At 48.7% G+C, this 20,474-nt stretch overlaps 1 protein-coding gene across 1 annotated transcript; it reads left to right on the top strand.

Moving 5' to 3' along the window:
- The first annotated feature begins 1,980 nt into the window (after positions 1-1,980).
- Positions 1,981-19,185, top strand: GOT2 (glutamic-oxaloacetic transaminase 2). The gene is made up of 10 exons (XM_066636910.1): positions 1,981-2,111; positions 4,940-5,096; positions 5,511-5,639; positions 7,366-7,425; positions 9,870-10,031; positions 11,396-11,500; positions 12,657-12,807; positions 14,666-14,831; positions 15,984-16,134; positions 17,190-19,185. Exons 1-10 carry the CDS (start codon positions 2,047-2,049, stop codon positions 17,310-17,312), a joined length of 1,269 nt encoding a protein of 422 aa, XP_066493007.1. The 5' UTR covers positions 1,981-2,046; the 3' UTR covers positions 17,313-19,185.
- Positions 19,186-20,474: the final 1,289 nt, after the last annotated feature.

Here is a 20,474-nt window from a genome sequence, read left to right as displayed (position 1 = left end):
AAAAAGGGAAAGAGAGGGGACCCGGGAAACTATAGGCCGGTCAGCCTAACATCCATACCGGGTAAGATGGTAGAATGCCTCATCAAAGATAGGATCTCAAAACACATAGACGAACAGGCCTTGCTGAGGGAGAGTCAGCATGGCTTCTGTAAGGGTAAGTCTTGCCTCACGAACCTTATAGAATTCTTTGAAAAGGTCAACAGGCATGTGGATGTGGGAGAACCCGTGGACATTATATATCTGGACTTTCAGAAGGCGTTTGACACGGTCCCTCACCAAAGGCTACTGAAAAAACTCCACAGTCAGGGAATTAGAGGACAGGTCCTCTCGTGGATTGAGAACTGGTTGGAGGCCAGGAAGCAGAGAGTGGGTGTCAATGGGCAATTTTCACAATGGAGAGAGGTGAAAAGCGGTGTGCCCCAAGGATCTGTCCTGGGACCGGTGCTTTTCAACCTCTTCATAAATGACCTGGAGACAGGGTTGAGCAGTGAAGTGGCTAAGTTTGCAGACGACACCAAACTTTTCCGAGTGGTAAAGACCAGAAGTGATTGTGAGGAGCTCCAGAAGGATCTCTCCAGACTGGCAGAATGGGCAGCAAAATGGCAGATGCGCTTCAATGTCAGTAAGTGTAAAGTCATGCACATTGGGGCAAAAAATCAAAACTTTAGATATAGGCTGATGGGTTCTGAGCTGTCTGTGACAGATCAGGAGAGAGATCTTGGGGTGGTGGTGGACAGGTCGATGAAAGTGTCGACCCAATGTGCGGTGGCAGTGAAGAAGGCCAATTCTATGCTTGGGATCATTAGGAAGGGTATTGAGAACAAAACGGTTAGTATTATAATGCCGTTGTACAAATCGATGGTAAGGCCACACCTGGAGTATTGTGTCCAGTTCTGGTCGCCGCATCTCAAAAAAGACATAGTGGAAATGGAAAAGGTGCAAAAGAGAGCGACTAAGATGATTACGGGGCTGGGGCATCTTCCTTATGAGGAAAGGCTACGGCGTTTGGGCCTCTTCAGCCTAGAAAAGAGACGCTTGAGGGGGGACATGATTGAGACATATAAAATTATGCAGGGGATGGACAGAGTGGATAGGGAGATGCTCTTTACACTCTCACATAATACCAGAACCAGGGGACATCCACTAAAATTGAGTGTTGGGCGGGTTAGGACAGACAAAAGAAAATATTTCTTTACTCAGCGCGTGGTCGGTCTGTGGAACTCCTTGCCACAGGATGTGGTGCTGGCGTCTAGCCTAGATGCCTTTAAAAGGGGATTGGACGAGTTTCTGGAGGAAAAATCCATTATGGGGTACAAGCCATGATGTGTATGCGCAACCTCCTGATTTTAGGAATGGGTTAAGTCAGAATGCCAGATGCAAGGGAGGGCACCAGGATGAGGTCTCTTGTTATCTGGTGTGCTCCCTGGGGCATTTGGTGGGCCGCTGTGAGATACAGGAAGCTGGACTAGATGGGCCTATGGCCTGATCCAGTGGGGCTGTTCTTATGTTCTTATGTTCTTATGGTCACTCTAAGCACTGCGGCTCCAGGCAGGGTCTCTCCCAGTGGCACCCTAGAGACTGAACTGGGGGGGGGGGGGCTTCTGTATGCAACGCATTGGCTCTTGCATGGGGTGGACGCCATGGGGTGCCAGGAGAGGTGGAGCCTGGGAGAAGGTTTCCTGGTCTGGGGTGACCACATACAAGGGGGTCAGAGAGCCTCCGCCTTTCAGTCCTGCCTAGAAGAGGAGCTGTGGGCAGCTGCAGCCCAGCATGCAAGGGGGAGAAGCTGCACTGCCAGACTTCCCCCTCCTCTGCCAGGGCTCCAGCGGAGGCTGACCCTGCCTGCCCCTTGCACGAGGCCACCCAGCCAGCCAAGGGCTGCCCTTCTCCTGCAGTTCCGTCCTGGATGCAGTGAGTCCACCTGTCTTGCAGGGGGAGCTGCAGCGCCAGGCAGGCCACGCCCCGCTCGGCAGGCCACGCCCCTTCCCTGGCCGCCTCAGAAGGCAGAGCTCAGCGAGGTGCGCGGCACACGGTTCCTGTCCGGCCATGGCTCTCCCTCACTTCAGCCGCCTTTTCCCGCCCCGCGTGGCGGCCCTTTCAGCCCGCGCCAGGTAAGCAGGGCGGGGGATGGGCACGAGAGAGGTCTTCAGCTTCGTTTGTGTAACGGGTGAACGGCGACAGACCCGTGTCCGGGCGGGGGTCTGCTCGGAGGCCCTCCTCAGTCCCGTCAGCGCCGCTTGGAATGACTGCCGGGAGAGCGCGCTGGCGATTGGCTGTCCTGGGGGCGGGTGCGCAGCGGCCGTTCCTGATTGGCTGAGGCGGCCTCCATGCCGGCAAGCGATTGGCTGCGGGGGCGGCGGCTGGCGCTTGCCCTTGGAGAGGGCTTGGAGGGCGGCCGGGTGGAGGGAGGGTGACTTGGTAGGGGCTCAGTCTCGCCCGCGCTGCCCCCGCACTTCCGGCTCGCAGCCGCGCGCGTGCAGGGGGCGGCCTGGGTGGCTGTCTGTGCTGCTGGCCGGGAAGGGAAGGGGCAACCGGGGGGGGGGAGGAGTGCGGTCTGCTGGGTCGGGACTGGGGCTGGGACCAGGCCCTTCGCCTGCTCGGGTCAGGGCCTGGCTCTGCCTTAAGCGGGGTGGAACGAGCATGCCTCGTCTTGCCTGCTAGCAGCCAGACCCTCCGCACGCCTATTCGGAAGTAAGCCCCATTAAAGTCAATAGGGTTTACTCCCAGGTAAGAGTGCATAGGGCTGCAGCCCAATTCTGTGCATGGCTACTCAGAAGTAAGCCCATTAGAGTCAATAGGGCTTACTCCCAGGTAAGAGTGCAGAGTGAAGTTTGCAGCCCGAGCTTGCAATCCTATACATGATGGCATCCTTGGGCTGCAAACGTTTGCTTGCAATGCCATGCACTTTTACCTGGGAGTAAGCCCTACTGACTGTAATGGAACTTGCATCTGAGTAGGCATAAATAGGATTCCGCTGTTTATTCTCTGCATTCAGAGGCTGGAAAACTTGCAGGGTCATGACACGCACACGCACACGCACACGCACACGCACACCTGTAGAGCGTGTGAGTGGCTTCACTTTGGAAAGCGCCTCACCAGGAGAGGGAGAAACTGGATGTGCCAGGGCATGTGCCAAGGGTGAGCCTTCTGCTGAAGATTGGCAGTCGTAGAGCCTGCTGGTTTCCTTTAAGGGAGGCTGCATGACCTTCAGCCCTCAGCCTCCCTGGCAAGCAGCCACCCACTCCCCATGTTCCTTGGCCTGTCTGCTCCCTTGCTGGGCTTCTTCCAGCTAAGCTGTCTTTCCTTTTTCAGGAAGCCTCTGCCGTGTTCCTTGGCTCAGATACCTTCCCCCAGCCCTTCAGGGTACTCATCCCACTTGCCTTCTTATCCCAGTCCTCCCTGTATGGTATAACTCCTCAGTCTCCATCCCATAGGCCAGATCTGGTGCCCTTGCTAGTCCCTCCCTTGTGTGAACAAAGCTTACTGTTCTGTGGGGTGAGGCTTCCATTGTCACTGCCATTCTGCCCGCCATGTTCACTGCACTTTATGCTGACCTAACAGGCTCTGCTCCACAACTTCCTAGTACATGCAGCAAGGCAGAGTGAACTGGGGGGGGGGGGTGATCAGTGGCAACAATGGAATCCTCCCCAGTAGAATGGTAAGCTCTGGTAGCACCAGGGAGGCTGTCTGCGGCACACAGAGATCTCTAGTTTGGAGACCACTGGCATACTGGGGGGTCTGGGGTAACAAGCCAAGTGGGAAAAATACCCAAAGGGGCAGGGGAAGGTGTGTGATTGTAAAGTGTATGCCCTCTTCCTGCCAGCAGCATGCAGGGCCAGCATCCTTAGGTCCTGTGTATGTGGCTCCTGTTTGAACTGACCCTTTAGTATCCTTGTTGTTACTTAAGCAAGAGACTGTGAATTGTTGGGAATACTCTCAACAACTAAGGGGATGGGGTAGAGTAAAGGTGGTGTTTGATAGATTTAGGTATTCTATGAGCTGATTGCTTTTCTACTCCAATGAAGGAGTCACCAAGGCAGCTTACAGCTTCATTTAAAACAGGGGTGGTGGCCAACCTTTCAGCTTTAGGGCTTCTGGACCTTTAACAGTTGTGCAGAGAAGGAAATTTCAGAAGGTGCAGCTTAGTTGTGAGATGACAAGTTGCACCTGCTGTTATTCCCTCTTTGACACAATTGTTAAAGGTCCAGGAGCCCTAAAGCTGAAAGGTTAGCCACCCCTGATTTGAAACTACCAGTTAAGACAAAACTGGCAATAAAGCACAGCAAACAGGAATCAGCATGCGAAGACCACACAAGAATAGTAAAAATGAATCTGTGCAGCAGAGCAACTCCTAACCTAAAGAAAGATCAAAATGGAAACCTCTTTATTATTGGACTTCTCATTTCATCTCTGGGTTACGATGTTACATGTGCGAGCTGACTTGTGTAGGGTTCTGAAGGACAAAATACATTCTGGTCATTGTGCCTCCATAGCGGTTGCTGGTTATGTTGTTGTGCATTCAACTATAACCACTGTTCTTGTCATGTCATGAAAAGTGAATCAGCCTGGCATAAAATGGAAAATGTGTGACACTGCTCTGCTGGGATTTGCCCTGAACAGGTGTTCTTGACCCCTTGCCAATTGGCGCCTGTCCAGATGTTCCCTGTCTCAGCTGCTGCTGTTTAGGATTAAGGGCCCAATACTATCCAGCTTTACAGTTCTGATGCAGCTGTGCTAATGGGGCATGCACTGCATCCTGTGGTGAGGGGGTAGTCATGGAAGTAAGGGAATATTTGTTCCCTGATTCAGGGCTGCATCAGAGCTTCAAAGTTGAATAGGATTGGGCCCTGAGTTAGAACAGTTGCACCAGGTAGTTTAGCTTGTAAGAGAATGGAGTTATTAACACAGACAAATATCTTGTATTGGTGTTCCGTTGCAGCTCCTGGTGGGCTCATGTGGAGATGGGTCCTCCTGATCCTATTCTGGGAGTGACCGAAGCCTTCAAACGGGACAGCAACAGTAAGAAGATGAACTTGGGAGTTGGGGCATATCGAGATGACAACGGGAAGCCTTATGTCTTGAACTGTGTGCGCAAAGTAAGTAAAGGAACTGGATGCTGCTGCAAGCACAAAAGGGAAAGAACAAATGACTGTGCCAGGCTGGACAGAAGCTGCTCTGGAAAGGCTGAGAGTTAAAGCAGAGGTGTCTGCAAGGATTTGGGGGAAGCATCAAAGGTGGGCTTTTAATTAACAAGTTGGTTAAGAAAAAATTGATGCTGCCTGTGTTAGATGTTGAGCTGTATATGGTCTGCCTCCCAGTGTTCCTTGCGTGTTGTAAACCTACAAATCCCCTCTTTGAAGCAAAGCAAGTAACAACTGACCTCACTCCTTTGGTCATTTGGAATACTAATTTCCAGTCAATAAATTAGGTGTATCTTGAGTAGTTGGCTTTCCTCTTAACAGGTGGAAGAAACACATTAATCATCAGGATGTATTCTGTTCTCTCTCCAGGCAGAAGCCCAGTTGGCTGCTAAGAAGCTGGACAAGGAGTATTTGCCTATTGCTGGTCTGGCAGAGTTCAACAAGGCATCAGCTGAACTGGCTTTGGGAGAGACAAATGAGGTTATTCAGAGTGGCCGGGTAAGAAGTTGAGATTAAAATGCAGTTGTTAATGCTGTGTTCAAGCAAAGATTCCTACACCAGAGACTTTCCATGAACAAGGAACACTTTCTCCATTGATTTGTGTGACAAGGAACCCCTGTGCACTGCAGAGGATCTGGAATCAGGTTCTAGGGTGCTCAGTGGGCTTTTGCAGAGTACTGAACTGTCCTCACCACTGCCTTTTTCAAGCTGAGAGTGTTCCCTAGAAGATACCCTCCAAGCAGTGTGTTGTGATGTGTCTGTATTGCAGAGAGGGATCAAAACTTATTGTCCTTTATGAGTGAGACTTCCAGCAGGTGTCCTGAGCGCCTTTGCTTGGGGTGGAGGCAAACCCTGAAAGAGTCCAGATATTGCTGTTGGAATAATTTTTTTTAAAAAACTGGATCTGTTGTTGCTGTTTGAAGTCCCTTGCTATATGAAATTGCCAACCCAGAGGAATCTCTCACTGGGCCAGAAGTGGTGGTCTGCCACCCCCAGGGCCACATTCCAAGGTGGCATCATGGTGTTAAAGGGGTTTGGGGCTGACATCCTGCCCAAATGTGGGGGATTATTACCTTGAGGAATCGGGCAGATGCTTGCTCTCAGATCCTCTTTAGACTAGCCGTGTGTGTTGTCCGAAGTTAGCTTTCCTTCTGGCTGTCCTGTTCCACTTCCCACAGAATGCCTCTGCCTAGTTGGCCCTGATTCCTTGATGCCCCTTAACCTGAATATCTCCTTTCTGCACCTACTTGCTTCTATTTCCTTCTCTCTTCCTTGCTATCTTCTGCCTTTTGTGCCCTTCTTTCATTCTTTTCAGGCTGTTCCTCCAGCACTGACCTCTCCCTTGGCTAGGAGGTTTCTATTTCTCCATTCCTTCCTTGTATCTGGTCCTTGTTCCCTCTCCTCTTTGCAGCCATCTTCCTCTCCCACCAATCCTCCATCTCATTTCCTCAATCCCCCTCTCTCAACTCTTCAACCCTCTGCCTTTGTTGCCAGTCCTCCTTCCTTCTGCCTTTCCACAGTCTTGCTGCAACTCTCTTCCTCTAGTCTTTTTTTCCCTCAGCCTTCTCTGCTCCTGCCCAAGTCCTTCTCTCTGGGTTTTGTTCCTTTTTTTTGTCCTGCTTCTTCTCTCTGTCCTGCTCCCTGTCAAGCTCCTTTTCCTTGCTTAAATCTCCCTCTTGTCTCTTGGCACCAGCACCTCTCACGAGGCTGGAAACAATGTGATCTTGTGGTTTTGTCCAACTATTGCAATCCTCTCCAGTGTTCCAGGTGATCCGTGCGGCTTCATCGGCCGCACGTACTTTTAAGTCATTTGATGGCCCATAAGCCCTGCTGGATCAGGCCCAGGGCCCAACTAGTCCAGCTTCCTGTATCTCACAGTGGCCCACCAGATGCCTCAAGGAGCACACACAAGACCACAAGATGCTTGCATCTTGCTGCCACCTCCCTGCATCTAGCATTCTTTTTACCCTTGCGCCTCTCAATGAAGACACCAGCCTGCAGCTTGGGTTTGACTTGGGCCACTTTATTAAACATAGTGACCATTGCAGAATCTTTCCTTCCTACCAGTCCCAGTTGTTAAGTAGTTCTGACGCTAAGATATTTTTGACTTTTGAGTCTCGGTGTTTAACTTAGTTCTACAACCTTTTCTCTGACTATATTTCAGCCATTTTATCTGTTTCTTTTGTTGTCTGGAAATCTCATGTACTTTTCTTTGTCCTTTCAGTATGTTACTGTGCAGACCATTTCCGGTACTGGATCTTTAAGAGTTGGTGCCAGTTTCTTGGTGAGTTGTTGAGTGGCTGTGAGTTGGTGCCAGTTTCTTGGTGTGTTGTTGAGTTGTTGTGAGTTGGTGAGTTCTTGTTTCATCCCTGCATGTAGTGAACATAAGAGGAATCTGCATGATTGGGGACCCACCTAGTCCAGCATTCTGTGTTCCACCATGACCCACCAGCTGCCTCTGGAAAGCCCAAGTAGGAGAGAAAGGTGGGCTTCTCTCCCACCATCACTTTCCTGCAGCAGGCATTCAGAAGCATCCTGCCTGCTGAACCTGAAAGTGGCACATAACATTGTGACTAATAGCCAGTGATAGATCTCTGTATGAAGGGCTAGGCCTTGGTTGGCTTCCATTTTGGAAGTCGGCTAAAAGCACTAGTGCTGTCCAACCCCATTTTGAGAGCACAGTCTTTGTCTCTCTACCCACTGTGGAATAAACTGCTCATTAGCATGATGAGAAGAGCTTACTTATCATGAAGCTGACAATTGGCCAGGTCAGGGTGTGCTAGCTAATTCCTTGTGCCATGATAACAGCTCCTTGCACCTTAATTACCAATTTAATACAGGTGGGCTTTTTTGCAATTAGGATGGGTTGGAGAGAGTAACATGTAATAACTCCAAGTGATTACATCAAGCCTCTAGAAAGTTGGGGTTGTTCCAATTTCTGTTTGGTCAGAGCCTGGCTCCAAAGTATAAAGATATCCCTGACTTATGAGAGGGGGGCAACTCTTCCGTGTTCCTAGATGAATGCTCATCTGTACCAGACATAGTGGGATGGGTAGGAAGAATTGCACTTTGTTTATGCCCAGAGGTTTGAAGATTGGATGAGTGATAGGTTCAGTCATTTTTAGGAAGCTTAGCTTTTGTTGTTTTTAATACTGTGTGTCTTGTCTCCTTCAAATGCTTTCATGAAATGCAACCTTAATTCTTATATTAAATAAACCAATCTATATTTTTACAGGCTTTATGTCTGTTGGGGAACTTGCATCCAGTCTGGCCTAGCTACTGGAAGTGTTATCACAAACCAGAGCTTTTTACAAGCTCAAAAGCCCCAAACACATTTCCTCATAAGGAAGGTGTTCCAGCACTATTCTGCAGAAGTTCTGTGCCTTCTTAGCCAACAGTTCCCAGATGGTGATTCTAGGGGACACCTGCTCAGCACCTTGGCCTTTTTAGTGTGGGTGCTGCAGGATTCTATTCTATCCCCTGCACATTTTAACATGAAATGGCTGGGGAAGATCTTCTGGCAATTTGGAGCTGGGTGTCATCAGTATGGTGATGACACCCAACCCTATCTCTCCTTGCCATATTGTTCCGGGGAAGCTGGGGAAGTCCTAGAGCACTGGTTGAAGGTGGCTGAGGTCAGGATGAGAACCAGTAGATTGAGATTAAATCCAGACAAGACAGAGGTCCTCCTGGTCCGGAAATCCTTGATGTAGATACTGAGTTATCTGCCTGCTCTGAATGGGGTTGCACACCCCCTGTAGGAACAGGTACACAGTATGGGTATGCTCCTGGACTCATATCTCTCCTTGGAGAACCAGGTGGCAGGTGTGGCCAGGAGTGCATTTGCCCAGCTTCGGCTGGTGCACCAGCTATGGCCGCATTTGAATCAATAGGACCTGACCATGATGGGCCATGCTTTAGTGACTTCACAACTGGATTACTGTAATGCAGTCTACATAGAGCTGCCCTTGAAGACAGCGTGGAGGTTGCAGTTAGTGCAGAATGCTGTGGCCCAGGTGGTTACTAGAGCGAGACAATTTTATTCTATTGGACTTCTGCTTCAGTGACTGCACTGGGTTCCTTTCCCAATTCAGGGTGCTGATATTGACCTTTAAAGCCCTTCACAGTTTGGGTCCAGCTTATTTGTGGGACTGCCTTCTCCCATACTTTCCAGCCCACCCTCTTAGGTCATCTGGGGGCTCTCCTTCAAGTGCTGCCTCTGTTTCATGTAGAGGGATAATGGCATGGGGAGGCGAGCCTTCTCTGTGCCGGCACCACAACTGTGGAATTCCCTTCCAGGGGAATTAAGAACTACCCCCTCCCTGATGGCTTTTTGGCGAGGGCTCAAAATGATTGCTTCGTCTGGCATTTGGGTGATGGGTTGATGTCTGCCCTCTTTGCCTTTGTAATAGTGTGGTGGCTTGACTGCTTCTTTCTGACCAAATAGTTACCCCCTTCTAATAACTCTACTGTGCGTGTGTACTTATTGCTGTTATACATTGTACATTATATGCTTTTCAAGTAGGAAGAAGATGGGTCCCTGTCGCAGTTGAGTTACAGTCTAAATTGGCCCAAGGGAGACCATTCCTCCCTTGTTCCTTGTTAATTCTGGTGGCTGCGTCTTCCACATAATTTTTCCTAGACCCAGCTCATCTCCTTGGCAGCTAAAATCTGCTGCAGACTCTTGCTTGAGAATTGCTGTTTATGCTTTTCCTCTCCTTGTTACAGCAACGATTCTTCAAGTACAGCCGGGACGTGTATCTCCCCAAGCCATCCTGGGGTAACCACACCCCTATCTTTCGAGATGCTGGGATGCAGTTGCAAAGCTATCGATATTATGATCCAAAGACCTGTGGCTTTGATTTCACTGGAGCTTTGGATGACATCTCTGTAAGTTGACACTGGAGGGTGAGCAAATGGGAAGGTTGTGGGTCCTGGACGGTTTTTTTTTTGGGGGGGGGCAGCTAGGAATGTTGGTGTCACCCAGGGACAGGCCAGGTCACTTGCCCTGGGCAGTGATCCACAGCAGGGAGGGAGGAGGATGAAGGAAGGCAAGCTGAAGGAGGGGGAGCCTAGTTCAAGATAACCCCCAGGGGAATGCCCTGGGAGGACAAGGCGTCATCCAGAGAGGGTAAAGTTCCTGGACCATCACTACTGACAGCCTATTCTCCCATTGGGCGGGGTGGGAGCCTCCCAAGAAACATGGCAGCCCAGGTGCAGCTACCCCTTTTAACAGGTAGGGCAGGGCCTGCAGTAGAAAGACCTAAGATCTCTGGCCCAGGCGGGACCAGGAAGAGGCGGGGCTGGGAGTGCTACCCAGGAGGATAAGAGGAGAACAGGCAACCAAAGGGGGAGGAAGCACCTTCCTGAGCTCCAGAAGGGAGGAGATAGAGAAGGCAAAAGAGAGGAGGAAGGCCGGGCCTCTTGCAGCTTGGAGGCATCCACAGGCTGGCCAAGGCCAGGGACTACGGCCCAAAGAGGGGAGACACTCCCCAGGGCTGTGGGAGAGCCCCAACGGGAGGCGACCCAAGGAGCCCATCTGGCCTGACCCCACTTACCTGGAGAGAGGACTATTCTCCATCTGGCCGGACAAGGAACCTTGAGGTCAGTGGGCCAGAAACTACCTGGGGGATCGAGGAGGGGATGAGAATGCAATCCTGACCCCTCCTGTTCCAAGGGGACAGCCCTGATGTACCTGCCTTCCAGTGGGGAGCACAATGTGCCCGGCACAACCTGTGGTGAGGAGTACTGGAGAGGGGACCTGTGAGGTAACTGGCCCCTTTTGGGCATTGTTATGGACCTTGACTGACACTGTACGGAGAATGCCCCGGGGGTCCCTGTGATGAAGCAGGGCCCCTCAGATGAATGTAAAAACCTCAACTAAAGTAAAAAAGGTCAACAAACCTGTTTTTGTGGCTCCCCGTTCATTGCGCTGGCCAGGGAGAGACAGGGCGAGCCTGGACTGCACAGTAGACAACGCACCCCTTGATTCCGCTCCCAAGATGGACATCACAATTGGCTTTTGTGTTTGGGGCCATATCTGACCTAGCACTAAAATAGTTGTTGGCAGGATCTCTTAGATCAGTGGTGCCATAACACTTTACTATCTGAACTTTTCTTTGCAAACAGTTCTGAACGTTTTGCTGAAAAGCGTTCTACACATATTCTTAATCTTGTGTGTTAGTCATAACATGAGACTTGTAGTCCCTGTGTTTTAAATTGTTAATTGTCTCCTCATATCTCCTTTTTTACAGAAAATTCCAGAGCAGAGTGTTGTCCTCTTCCACGCCTGTGCCCACAACCCAACTGGAGTTGACCCACGGCAAGAGCAATGGAAGGAGCTGGCAGCAGTGGTGAAGGTGAGGAAGGAGACTAGGAGCTCAGGTTGCAAACTGGCTTCTGTTTTTCTGTTGAGGCTTTGTTGCACTGCTGCTGTTGGTCTCCTAGCTACAGGTATTCTTTCTTCTTTTGGAATTATAGGGCATAAGTGGATTCCAGGACTGTCACTTGAGTTTAAGAGGTTTAATAAATTAATTCAGCATGCATGTCCATAAAAGCAAGGGTTCTTATTGAAAACAGCATGTTTATCTGGTTATTAAACTTTGTGTTAGTACACTGCAACAAACTCCCCCAGTATGTGGTAATAAGAGCTTCTTTGTTAGAACATCCTTCTAATCACAGCGAAGAAACACTTTGCTGGTGCAGAACAGAAACTCGCAGGATAGCGTTCTGTTCATAATGGTGGCCAACTAGGGCACTCAAGAAGTCAAGGGTGTTCTCTCTTCTGCTCTTTTGCCTCTTGTGCTGTAGTTTGTTGCTAGCTTATCTGCATAGATAGATGTCTTTTGTTGGATGCTGCCAGGTTTCAGCAGACATGCTGCCAGGTTTCAAAGATTCTTGGAAATAACTTTTCCAAAAGCCTTGTTAAAGCCTGCAGGACTTGAGCCAGCTTTGCTAATGTTCCAGTTCTTAGCATTGGTGAATCTGGGCTGCTTTAAATGTGTTGCCTTCTGAAATGCTGCTATGGTAAGACGTGGAGGAACAGGCAATTTCAAGGAATTCAGGATCTGCCCAGTGAGTTAATCTCTGCTTCAGCACATCTACTAGATGAGTAAAATGGAATATTTATAACTACAGGTGCATTACAAAACAGGAAAGACCTAGTATTACCCTGGTACGTTTCCACAATATTCCAGTACTTCCATAGTTTTCAACCTTGCAAGCCTTGCAGAACTCTTTCCACGCTGACTTGCTTACTGAGGACCTCCTGCATGTCTACACACTGCAGGTGATACAAAGGCATGTGTCCAGGGTACACCCTGTTTGCCGGAAGGGGTGGCAAGTCCTGTTTAGCTTAGTTGCCACCTTGTGCAAACGAAGTATGTGCCTGCAGATACATTCAGCAATTCCCATTCTGGATGCAGCTGCCTTGGGCCTGAAAGCAGGGCAAGAGACTTTTCAATGAGCCTTGGAGTACTGCTGTTTTGAAATGAGATGGCCTCTACTCTCTTCCAGAAAAGGAACCTCTTTGCCTTTTTTGACATGGCTTACCAAGGCTTTGCCAGTGGAGACATAAACAAAGATTCCTGGGCTGTCCGTCACTTCATTGAACAAGGCATTAATGTTGTGCTGTCCCAGTCATATGCAAAGAACATGGGTCTGTATGGTAAGTCTTAAGATTGGGCCCCATTATTTTCTGTGGAAGGGAAAAGCCATTTGGCAGATTAAAATATGTTGTCCGTGACTTTTACTCTCAGGTTGTCAGTGCTGAGAGAAATGCATGCTGCTTAGTGGTTCAGCTAAGGCCCTCAGTGGGTTCAGCTGAGGTTTTTAGAATGATTGCTTTGTATTTTCTTCTGTGTTTCCTGTTAACTGGCTTCCTTCTGGCAGAGAAAAAGACTTTTAAAAGTAAAATGACAATAAATTAGGTGCTCCTAGTTAGGAATGGAAGTACAGTGGGCCCTTGGTATGTGCAGGGGATTCCTTCCAGGACTCCCATGGAAACCAAATTCCATGGATAATGAAATCCCGAGGGGGGGGGAGCAGCATCACAATTACTTGAGGGCTGTGCCCAGCCCTCTGGAGGTTGTGTGTGGCCTCCTTGCACCTCAGAACACCTCCTGGATACAACTGAAGTTCTGGTTGTGTCTAGCAGGTCCTCTAAGGTAGTGGTTCTCAAACACTGGGAGCTTTACTCCCTCAGTAAGTTCTTGCAAGGGAGGGGCTAGGGCAGCAATGCAATCCCCAGGATTGTGCTGCTAAGGGGGGGGCATGAGGGGGTGCGTGTGACTTTATGAAGGCTGCAGGAGGTGCGGGTAGCCCTGAGCAGCCCTCCGCAGTGCTCCCTGAGGCTTGGAACATTCAGAGAAAGCGGGCGCAAAGCACTTCCGTTTTGCAGGAGGCACTTTGCACCTGCTTTTTCCGAATGTTCCAAGCCTTGGGGAGCGCTGCAGAGGGCTGCACTGGGCTCCCCACACCTGCTGCAGCCTTGTCTTCATAAAGTAAGTCACAAGCAACGCCCTTGCCCCCCATACAGGCATGATCCCGGGGATTGCTTCCCTGCCTCTCCCCCCACCCCTTAATGGGATGGGGGAACCTTTACACAGGCTGGTGGGTCACGACCCACCAGTTTGAGAACCACTGCCTTCCAGACCTGGTCTTGGCGTCTGCATATTCAAATCAACAGATTTTGAGCCCGTGGATAAGGACAGCCCTCTGTAGAGAGACAGTGGGGGAGCCATTGTGAAGCCACTACTTATGGTTGACATTTCTGCCCAATGTTGCATATGCACAAAAGGATCAAATGTACACACCTTTGGGGTGGGCAGAAATGGGTTAAAGAAATCTTTCTATGATCAAGTCTCTGTCAAAAGGCAACATGGTTTCTGTCAACTGTCTAGTTATGTAAAAGTACATCCTTCTGGTGCCTGCATAGTGTAATTTGTAGGGTTTTTAATTCGCAGGCTTAAGACGCTCCACATGGTGGGAGCATTTGGCTTGGTGAGGGCAGTCTGGATGCTGTAAGGAAGAAGGGACAGGGAAGAGGATCTCTTCCTTGCCTGCAGGATAGCAGCCTTGCTTGACATCTGCCTGGTGTCTTCCACTTGTGTTCAGACGCTTGCTTTTGAGTCATGAGGATAAAGATTTTATTTTGAGCAAGATGAATTCTGAGAATTATGAAAGAAACTCCCTCACCCCAAATTCTATATTAAATCTTTTTGCCGTGTTATGACTACTTGATCATTCTGTGTGTTGAGGGGGTCCTGCACTTGGGAAATGTTCAGTTTCTCTTTAGGGGGCTTACAATTTCTTCTCTCAGGTAGACAAGTGGAAGCCAGGACCAGGACCGATGAAGGAGCAGGAACACAGAGCCAGGGAAAGCAGTAAAGTACTAACTCTGGAGCAGCAAGGAGGGGAGAGATCCGTTCCAGGCACAGGGAGAAGCTTGGCAAAAGGCACAGGAGAACAAGTGTGTTCTGTTTAGGAGGAAGATACATCAATGATTGTGTGCCTCTGCTTTCTAGGGGAGCGTGTGGGTGCCTTCACAGCAATCTGCAAGGATGCAGAAGAGGCCAAGAGAGTGGAATCCCAGTTGAAGATTCTGATTCGCCCGATGTATTCCAACCCCCCTCTCAATGGGGCTCGGATTGCCTCCACCATCCTGAACAGCCCTGACCTGCGAAAGGAATGGTAAATCCCCCCAGTAGCTGGATCTGTGCCATACGCAGATAAAGGAGATGGGAGAGTGGAAGGTAGCAAGTCTTCAGGCGTGTCCAAGGAGAGTAGATTGTGGGGTGACAACAGCAAACCAGAGGAGACCCAACTTCATGTAAGCCTAACCTGCTTGGCCTTCGCCTTGCTCTGAGAACAAGCATCAGTAGTGTTATGACTGGCTCTGCAGCCAGCCCATCCACGAGGCCACCTTATGTGGTTAGCATCAGCCACAGATTGCTAGGGGTCTGAGGGAGTGTTGAACTTGGGGTTCCATTCACCCCAAAATCTGCTGCTGGAAGGTACAATTATGTGCCATTTGCTCACTCAAGCAAGAAACAATCATTCCCCTCCTTATGGTGTTCCTTGTGTGCCTGGAACCTAGAAGTGCAGGACTTCCTGTAGTATTTACATGAACAGCACATCCATGCTATAAATAAAACAGGAGTCCCACATTTCTGGGTTTGACAACAGCACGCAAGGAGCACTGTAAAGCAGTGGCTCTCAAACTTCCCTGGGTCACAGTGCACCCACAGCATCTTCTTCCTGGCTCATCTGTGCGCTGGCTCATCTTGCAAGATCCAAGATGGTGGCATCCAAATCTTGTGAGATCCAAGATGGTGGTGTCCAGGAGAACAGGTAGGAGGGGCCACCAGAAACATCATCTGGTGTGCCTGTAAGTACACTGTAATGCCCTAAGGCATCAGGATGCATGTTTTGGGAACCTCTGCTGTAAGGGTTTCAGGTTTTTTATAGCATGGAGGTGGCAAATCCTAGATGGCAACAGACAGCATTCCATGTCACGGCCCCCTGACTGGTTCACTTAGATTTGTTTTCTGTATGTAGGAAAATGGAAAAACCAGAGTCCTCAGGAAGCTGATGGACACAGATGATGAGCACAGCAGAATGTTAAATCCTTTGTGGAAACTGTTGTACAGTCCCTGGGAATACAGTCTAGGCTTTATGCTTAGCAGCTTTCCAGGCTGGCAGGGTGGGTGGTATACAACCTTCGGTGATGGTGCAGGCAAGGAGTGTGTTCTGGGTAGTGGTGCGGCATCCCATTTGTTCCTGCAACTGCCCCTCCCGGTTACTACTACCTCTATCAGTTACTGTTCTGCTTTCCTGGCACAGGCTGGTCGAAGTGAAGGGGATGGCTGACCGCATCATTGGCATGCGCACCCAGCTGGTGGCGAACTTGAAAAAAGAAGGCTCCTCTCATAACTGGCAGCACATCACGGACCAGATTGGCATGTTCTGCTTCACAGGATTGAAGCCTGAACAGGTAAGTGAAGGACCAAGGTGGCGGCACTATGAAGGGGAGGGAGGAAGAGAAATGTGCTTGTGCCCCTTTCAGCTTCCCCCTCCAAACTAGTCATAGAGCAGTACATTTACTTTCATCCCTTTCCTTTTTCATCCAATTTATCCAGACGTTTATGTTTTGCATACATTCATATTGTTTTTTACGCTAAAATTTTTATGCTAAACAAGGCTATGCTTATTTCATCCATTTTTGACTTTAGTACATGCTCTGGTCCTTAACCAGATGAAAGTGCAAGGTGTCGCTATATTTGTCACATAAGAGTTTAAATGACTGCCTGTTAGATTTATAAGCTTCCTAATCATAAATATAACTCTTTTCAATGCAGAAACTGAACAGCCAAGGTCAGTGAGAGAACTATACATACAACCACAGTTCTCTCCCTCTGACCTGAAAGTTCATAAACTTTTTGGAAAGCAGAGAATTGAAAATGTGCTTCCAGTGATGAACTGGGGTCAAAGAGAGGATATCTATGCACCAATAGAGGGGCGTGGGGGGGGGGAGCTGTGCAGAAAAGGATGTAGCCTGTCTGGAAGCTGGAAGGCCCAGTTGGTCAGCAAGCCCTCAAGCTTCTAAGCCTGCAACAGAAAGCATCCATTTTCCTTGCCTGTGTTTCTAATTAAGACCAATGGTATCAGCCAGGCCCATTTCTCAAGAAGGTTGTGCCTCTGACACTGCACTGCTACAGACTAAGAACAGTGTGAGTGGCTTGGATGATAAGGGACAGTGAAGCAGAAGCCAGTCTTAAGGCAATGTGCAGCTGCAATCCTATACGCAGTTTCCTGGAAGTAAGCCCCACTGAACACAGTGGGACTTGCTTCTGAGTAGACATACCCAGGAGTGCATTGTTCCTAACTTCAAAGTGCCTGGCTGGATAGCAGTCTTCCGAGAGATCTTGTCTGAAATCTTACTCTGCTGGGAAGTTCAGGACACTGTGCCCAACATGTGGAGGGCAGTGGGAGGTCTTGGGGAGCTGCTTAAGTTAAAACATTTCCTGAAGTGGCTGCTTTGCTTTTCAGGTGGAGCGGCTTACCAAGGAGTTCTCCATCTACATGACCAAGGATGGCCGCATCTCCGTTGCAGGGGTGACATCCAGCAACGTGGCTTACCTGGCCCATGCCATCCACCAAGTCTCTAAGTAAAAGAAGAGTTGGGGTGGGTTGGACGGCCTTCTCTTCAGTGTTCATTGGACATTCTGACTTGGTTGGGCATCAGGGGTTGGAGAGAAGACTTGGCAGCAAACAAAATGGACCTTTCCACAGCACTTGGAACACCATTGAATGTATTTCTGTAGGGGTGCTGCGCACCTGGCACTCCCCACCAGCCTTGTTTGGCTCTAGGCAGAGCTGCTGAACAGTGTTCTTGCTCCCTTCAGAGGTATCCATGGTTTGAGTTAAGCAAAATGCTGAACCTTTCATGCTTCTAGAGATTGTGGTGGAACCAATGCAAATGGTTGAGTGAATATTTTGCCATTAGACTTGATCAGGGTGGCTGCCTCATTAGATTTTAGCTAGGGTAAACATTACAAGCTTTCCACTGTTCTGGATTTGGGATTTGTAATGCCTTGCAATGTTTGGGCTTTTTCCCCAGGGCATCCTGGAGGGCTCTTACCTTCCCCCACCCTAATCCTTGCACCCAGTTCTAAGGAAAGCAGGCGTGAGTGTTGTGAGCCAGCAGTTCTTTTCAATGACTGATGCCAGTGAAGAGCTTCTGGCTCCCTTGTCTTGCTTTTTCTAAAAATGATGCTTTAAGTTGCCTGCTTTAACTGAATCTCAGGTCCCTGTGGGGATTTGTGGAAGCAGGACTAAGTCTTTTTTTGCTTCTTGCCAAAATTATTTTTTCCAAAGTCTCCTAATAATGTTGAAACCAGCTTTTTGTTTCATTACCAAACAAAAGGCAGATAATTGTGCTCTCAAACTTGATCTGATCAAGGGCAGCAGATAAAATCTGTAAGTGGAATTAAGTTGCATTTGCTTTAGTTCTGACCTTGCAGGGCTCAGATTTTGGCATTGTTCTTATTCTCCCTCTCCTGAAATCCCTTACCCTGCCATGCTATTGTCTTTGTAAGGGAGACTGTAGAAACTGACATATTTATGATCTCCTATCAGGTCTGGCAGCTTGCTGCTACCAGTCTCTCCCTGCCTCCCCCAGGAAACATTAACTTTTTCCTCTTCGAAATTATTCTAGGTGCCGTTTTGCTTTGGCCATTGCCAATTCTGTTCCATTCCTGGAAGTCTACTTGAGAGATCATCATTGTGTCAAAAGATCCATAGACACAATGATCTACAGATGTCCCTACTTGAACAAGAATTGAGAAAAAATTCCACCAATACAGCTATGTGTATGATAGGTCCAGTCTGCTCACACATCTGTAGAAGAAGGGAGGGGTGCCACTTTTGTGATGTAAAAGTCATGGGATAAAGCAGCTGTGAGACAGATGTATAGTGTCACTGAAACTGCTTACCATTTTTTCATGGTTTGTAAGGAGGTGCAGCTGTGGGAGAAAGTGTAGCAGAGATTTTTGTTGTCCCTCTTGTAAGTTTCAGCTTTGGTAACTGTATAAAGAAAAACTCACTGATAGATTCAGGCAGTCTCGAGTGATCAGGTCCCTCTTGCTTATGGCTGCCAGAAGTTCCCCTTTTGTATTGATACCCATAAGAAAGACCTGGCAAGAAAGAGGGTTCTGCTGCGTAGAGAGAAGACTGAACATAGACTAATCATGCAGGCAGCCAGAACCTTCCCTGTGTGCTCATCTTCTCTAAACCTCCCTTAGCAGGAAAGTCAGCACTCCATTCACCAAAGCCCTCCATGTTATTGTGCTGTTGCTTTCCACTGAGAGAGATAATAGGATATGGTGCTCATTTCTGTGCTGTGGTTCCAGGCTGCTTTTGGTTGTTGAGTTCTGCCTCCAACCCCCGTCCTTCTAGAGAATCTCCTGCCTTTCAATAGAAATCATGTAGGAATTTATGTAGCCTGTCATTTGAAAAAATAAAACTGCTGTGCATTAGAGTCAAATCATTTATTTGCAAATCATTTATTTATAGATATAAGTAAGAAAGAGAGTACCTCCTCGGGCCCTGTCTCACTACCTAAATTATTGCTGACTATTCCTTTTTGGTGGGGGGGTGGGGTGAAAGGAAGCAATATTCCACATCTTGTGTACAGTGGCCCAAATGCATCATCTTTGTGTCCTTTTCTTCACCCTCCCTCAGAGTCATACCCCCTAACTGAGCCCAGGGCTACTGCATTTCAGGCAAATACTTATGCTATACTGCATCAGTCTGACATTCTAAGCTAGGGAATGTCAAACATAAGGCCCACAGGCTGTATGCAATTCCCAGAAGCTTTTTAGCTGGCCCTGAAGCTCTCCCATCACTGCTGTCAGCTGCTTTCAACTGCAGAGCTGTACTGAGGTGTCACTGCTAAAAGGGCAGCCTGCATGATGATTGGGCTCTTCCATAATTTGAAAATACAATCGAGACTTGTGTATTTTTTCTTCTGTCATTTGCAGCTGATTTGTTCCTAAGTGGGGGGAAGGAGTGCTTATTTCTGATCATGACATTCTTAATGACATCACTTCCAGCCTTCAGCAGCCATCACAAATACTGTTTCGCCCTCTGTATAAACAAGTTTGATACCCTTGCTCTAAGCACAGATTCCACAAAAGCTGTAGTTGGGAGACCAAGCTCTGGCAGTTTTGTTTTTTAAATAGGGAGAGAAACAGTGTCTGTGTATAGCATGTCATGTAGGGTTAAACACTAGTAATAAACAGTGCGCACTATTTACTCCTGCTGTATCTCATGCTTCTGTGTTCTATTCTGGCTGCTAGAAAAATGAGGCTGGTTTATGTTGGCTGAAACTCCTGCTTGATCAAAGGTGAGCCCAGTGAAGGGAGGAGGATGTCTGTAATCTAGGCCTCTCTAAGTCATGCTAGAGCAGTGATTTTCAACCTTTTTTCATCTCAGCATGCTGAAAAAGTTCTAAAATTGTCAAGGCATGCCATCAGTTTTTTGACAATTGACAAGGCACACCATGCTGTTGGTGGGGGGTTCAGATCCCTCATCTTTAGCATTTGTCCCTTGTGGTGGTGGGGGTCTGCTATTTTGGATTAGAGTCACCATTTCCGTTGCAGACTTGGTCCGGGTGTAGGTGAGTGGTTTTCATATTGCCGTGAAGCATGTCAAGCCAGCACTACTTAGTCAGTCCTTTGGTCCTTGGCCATTGATCTCCAGCTGAAGGCCCTTCTGCGCCAGCATATTGCCACCAGCACACAGAGCATGGCTGTACCTTGAAGCCGGGCTTCT

The sequence above is a fragment of the Tiliqua scincoides genome, chromosome 9, assembly GCF_035046505.1.
Source record: "Tiliqua scincoides isolate rTilSci1 chromosome 9, rTilSci1.hap2, whole genome shotgun sequence".
NCBI classification, from domain to species: Eukaryota; Metazoa; Chordata; class Lepidosauria; order Squamata; family Scincidae; genus Tiliqua; species Tiliqua scincoides.
This window is presented reverse-complemented; position numbering and strand designations above follow the sequence as displayed.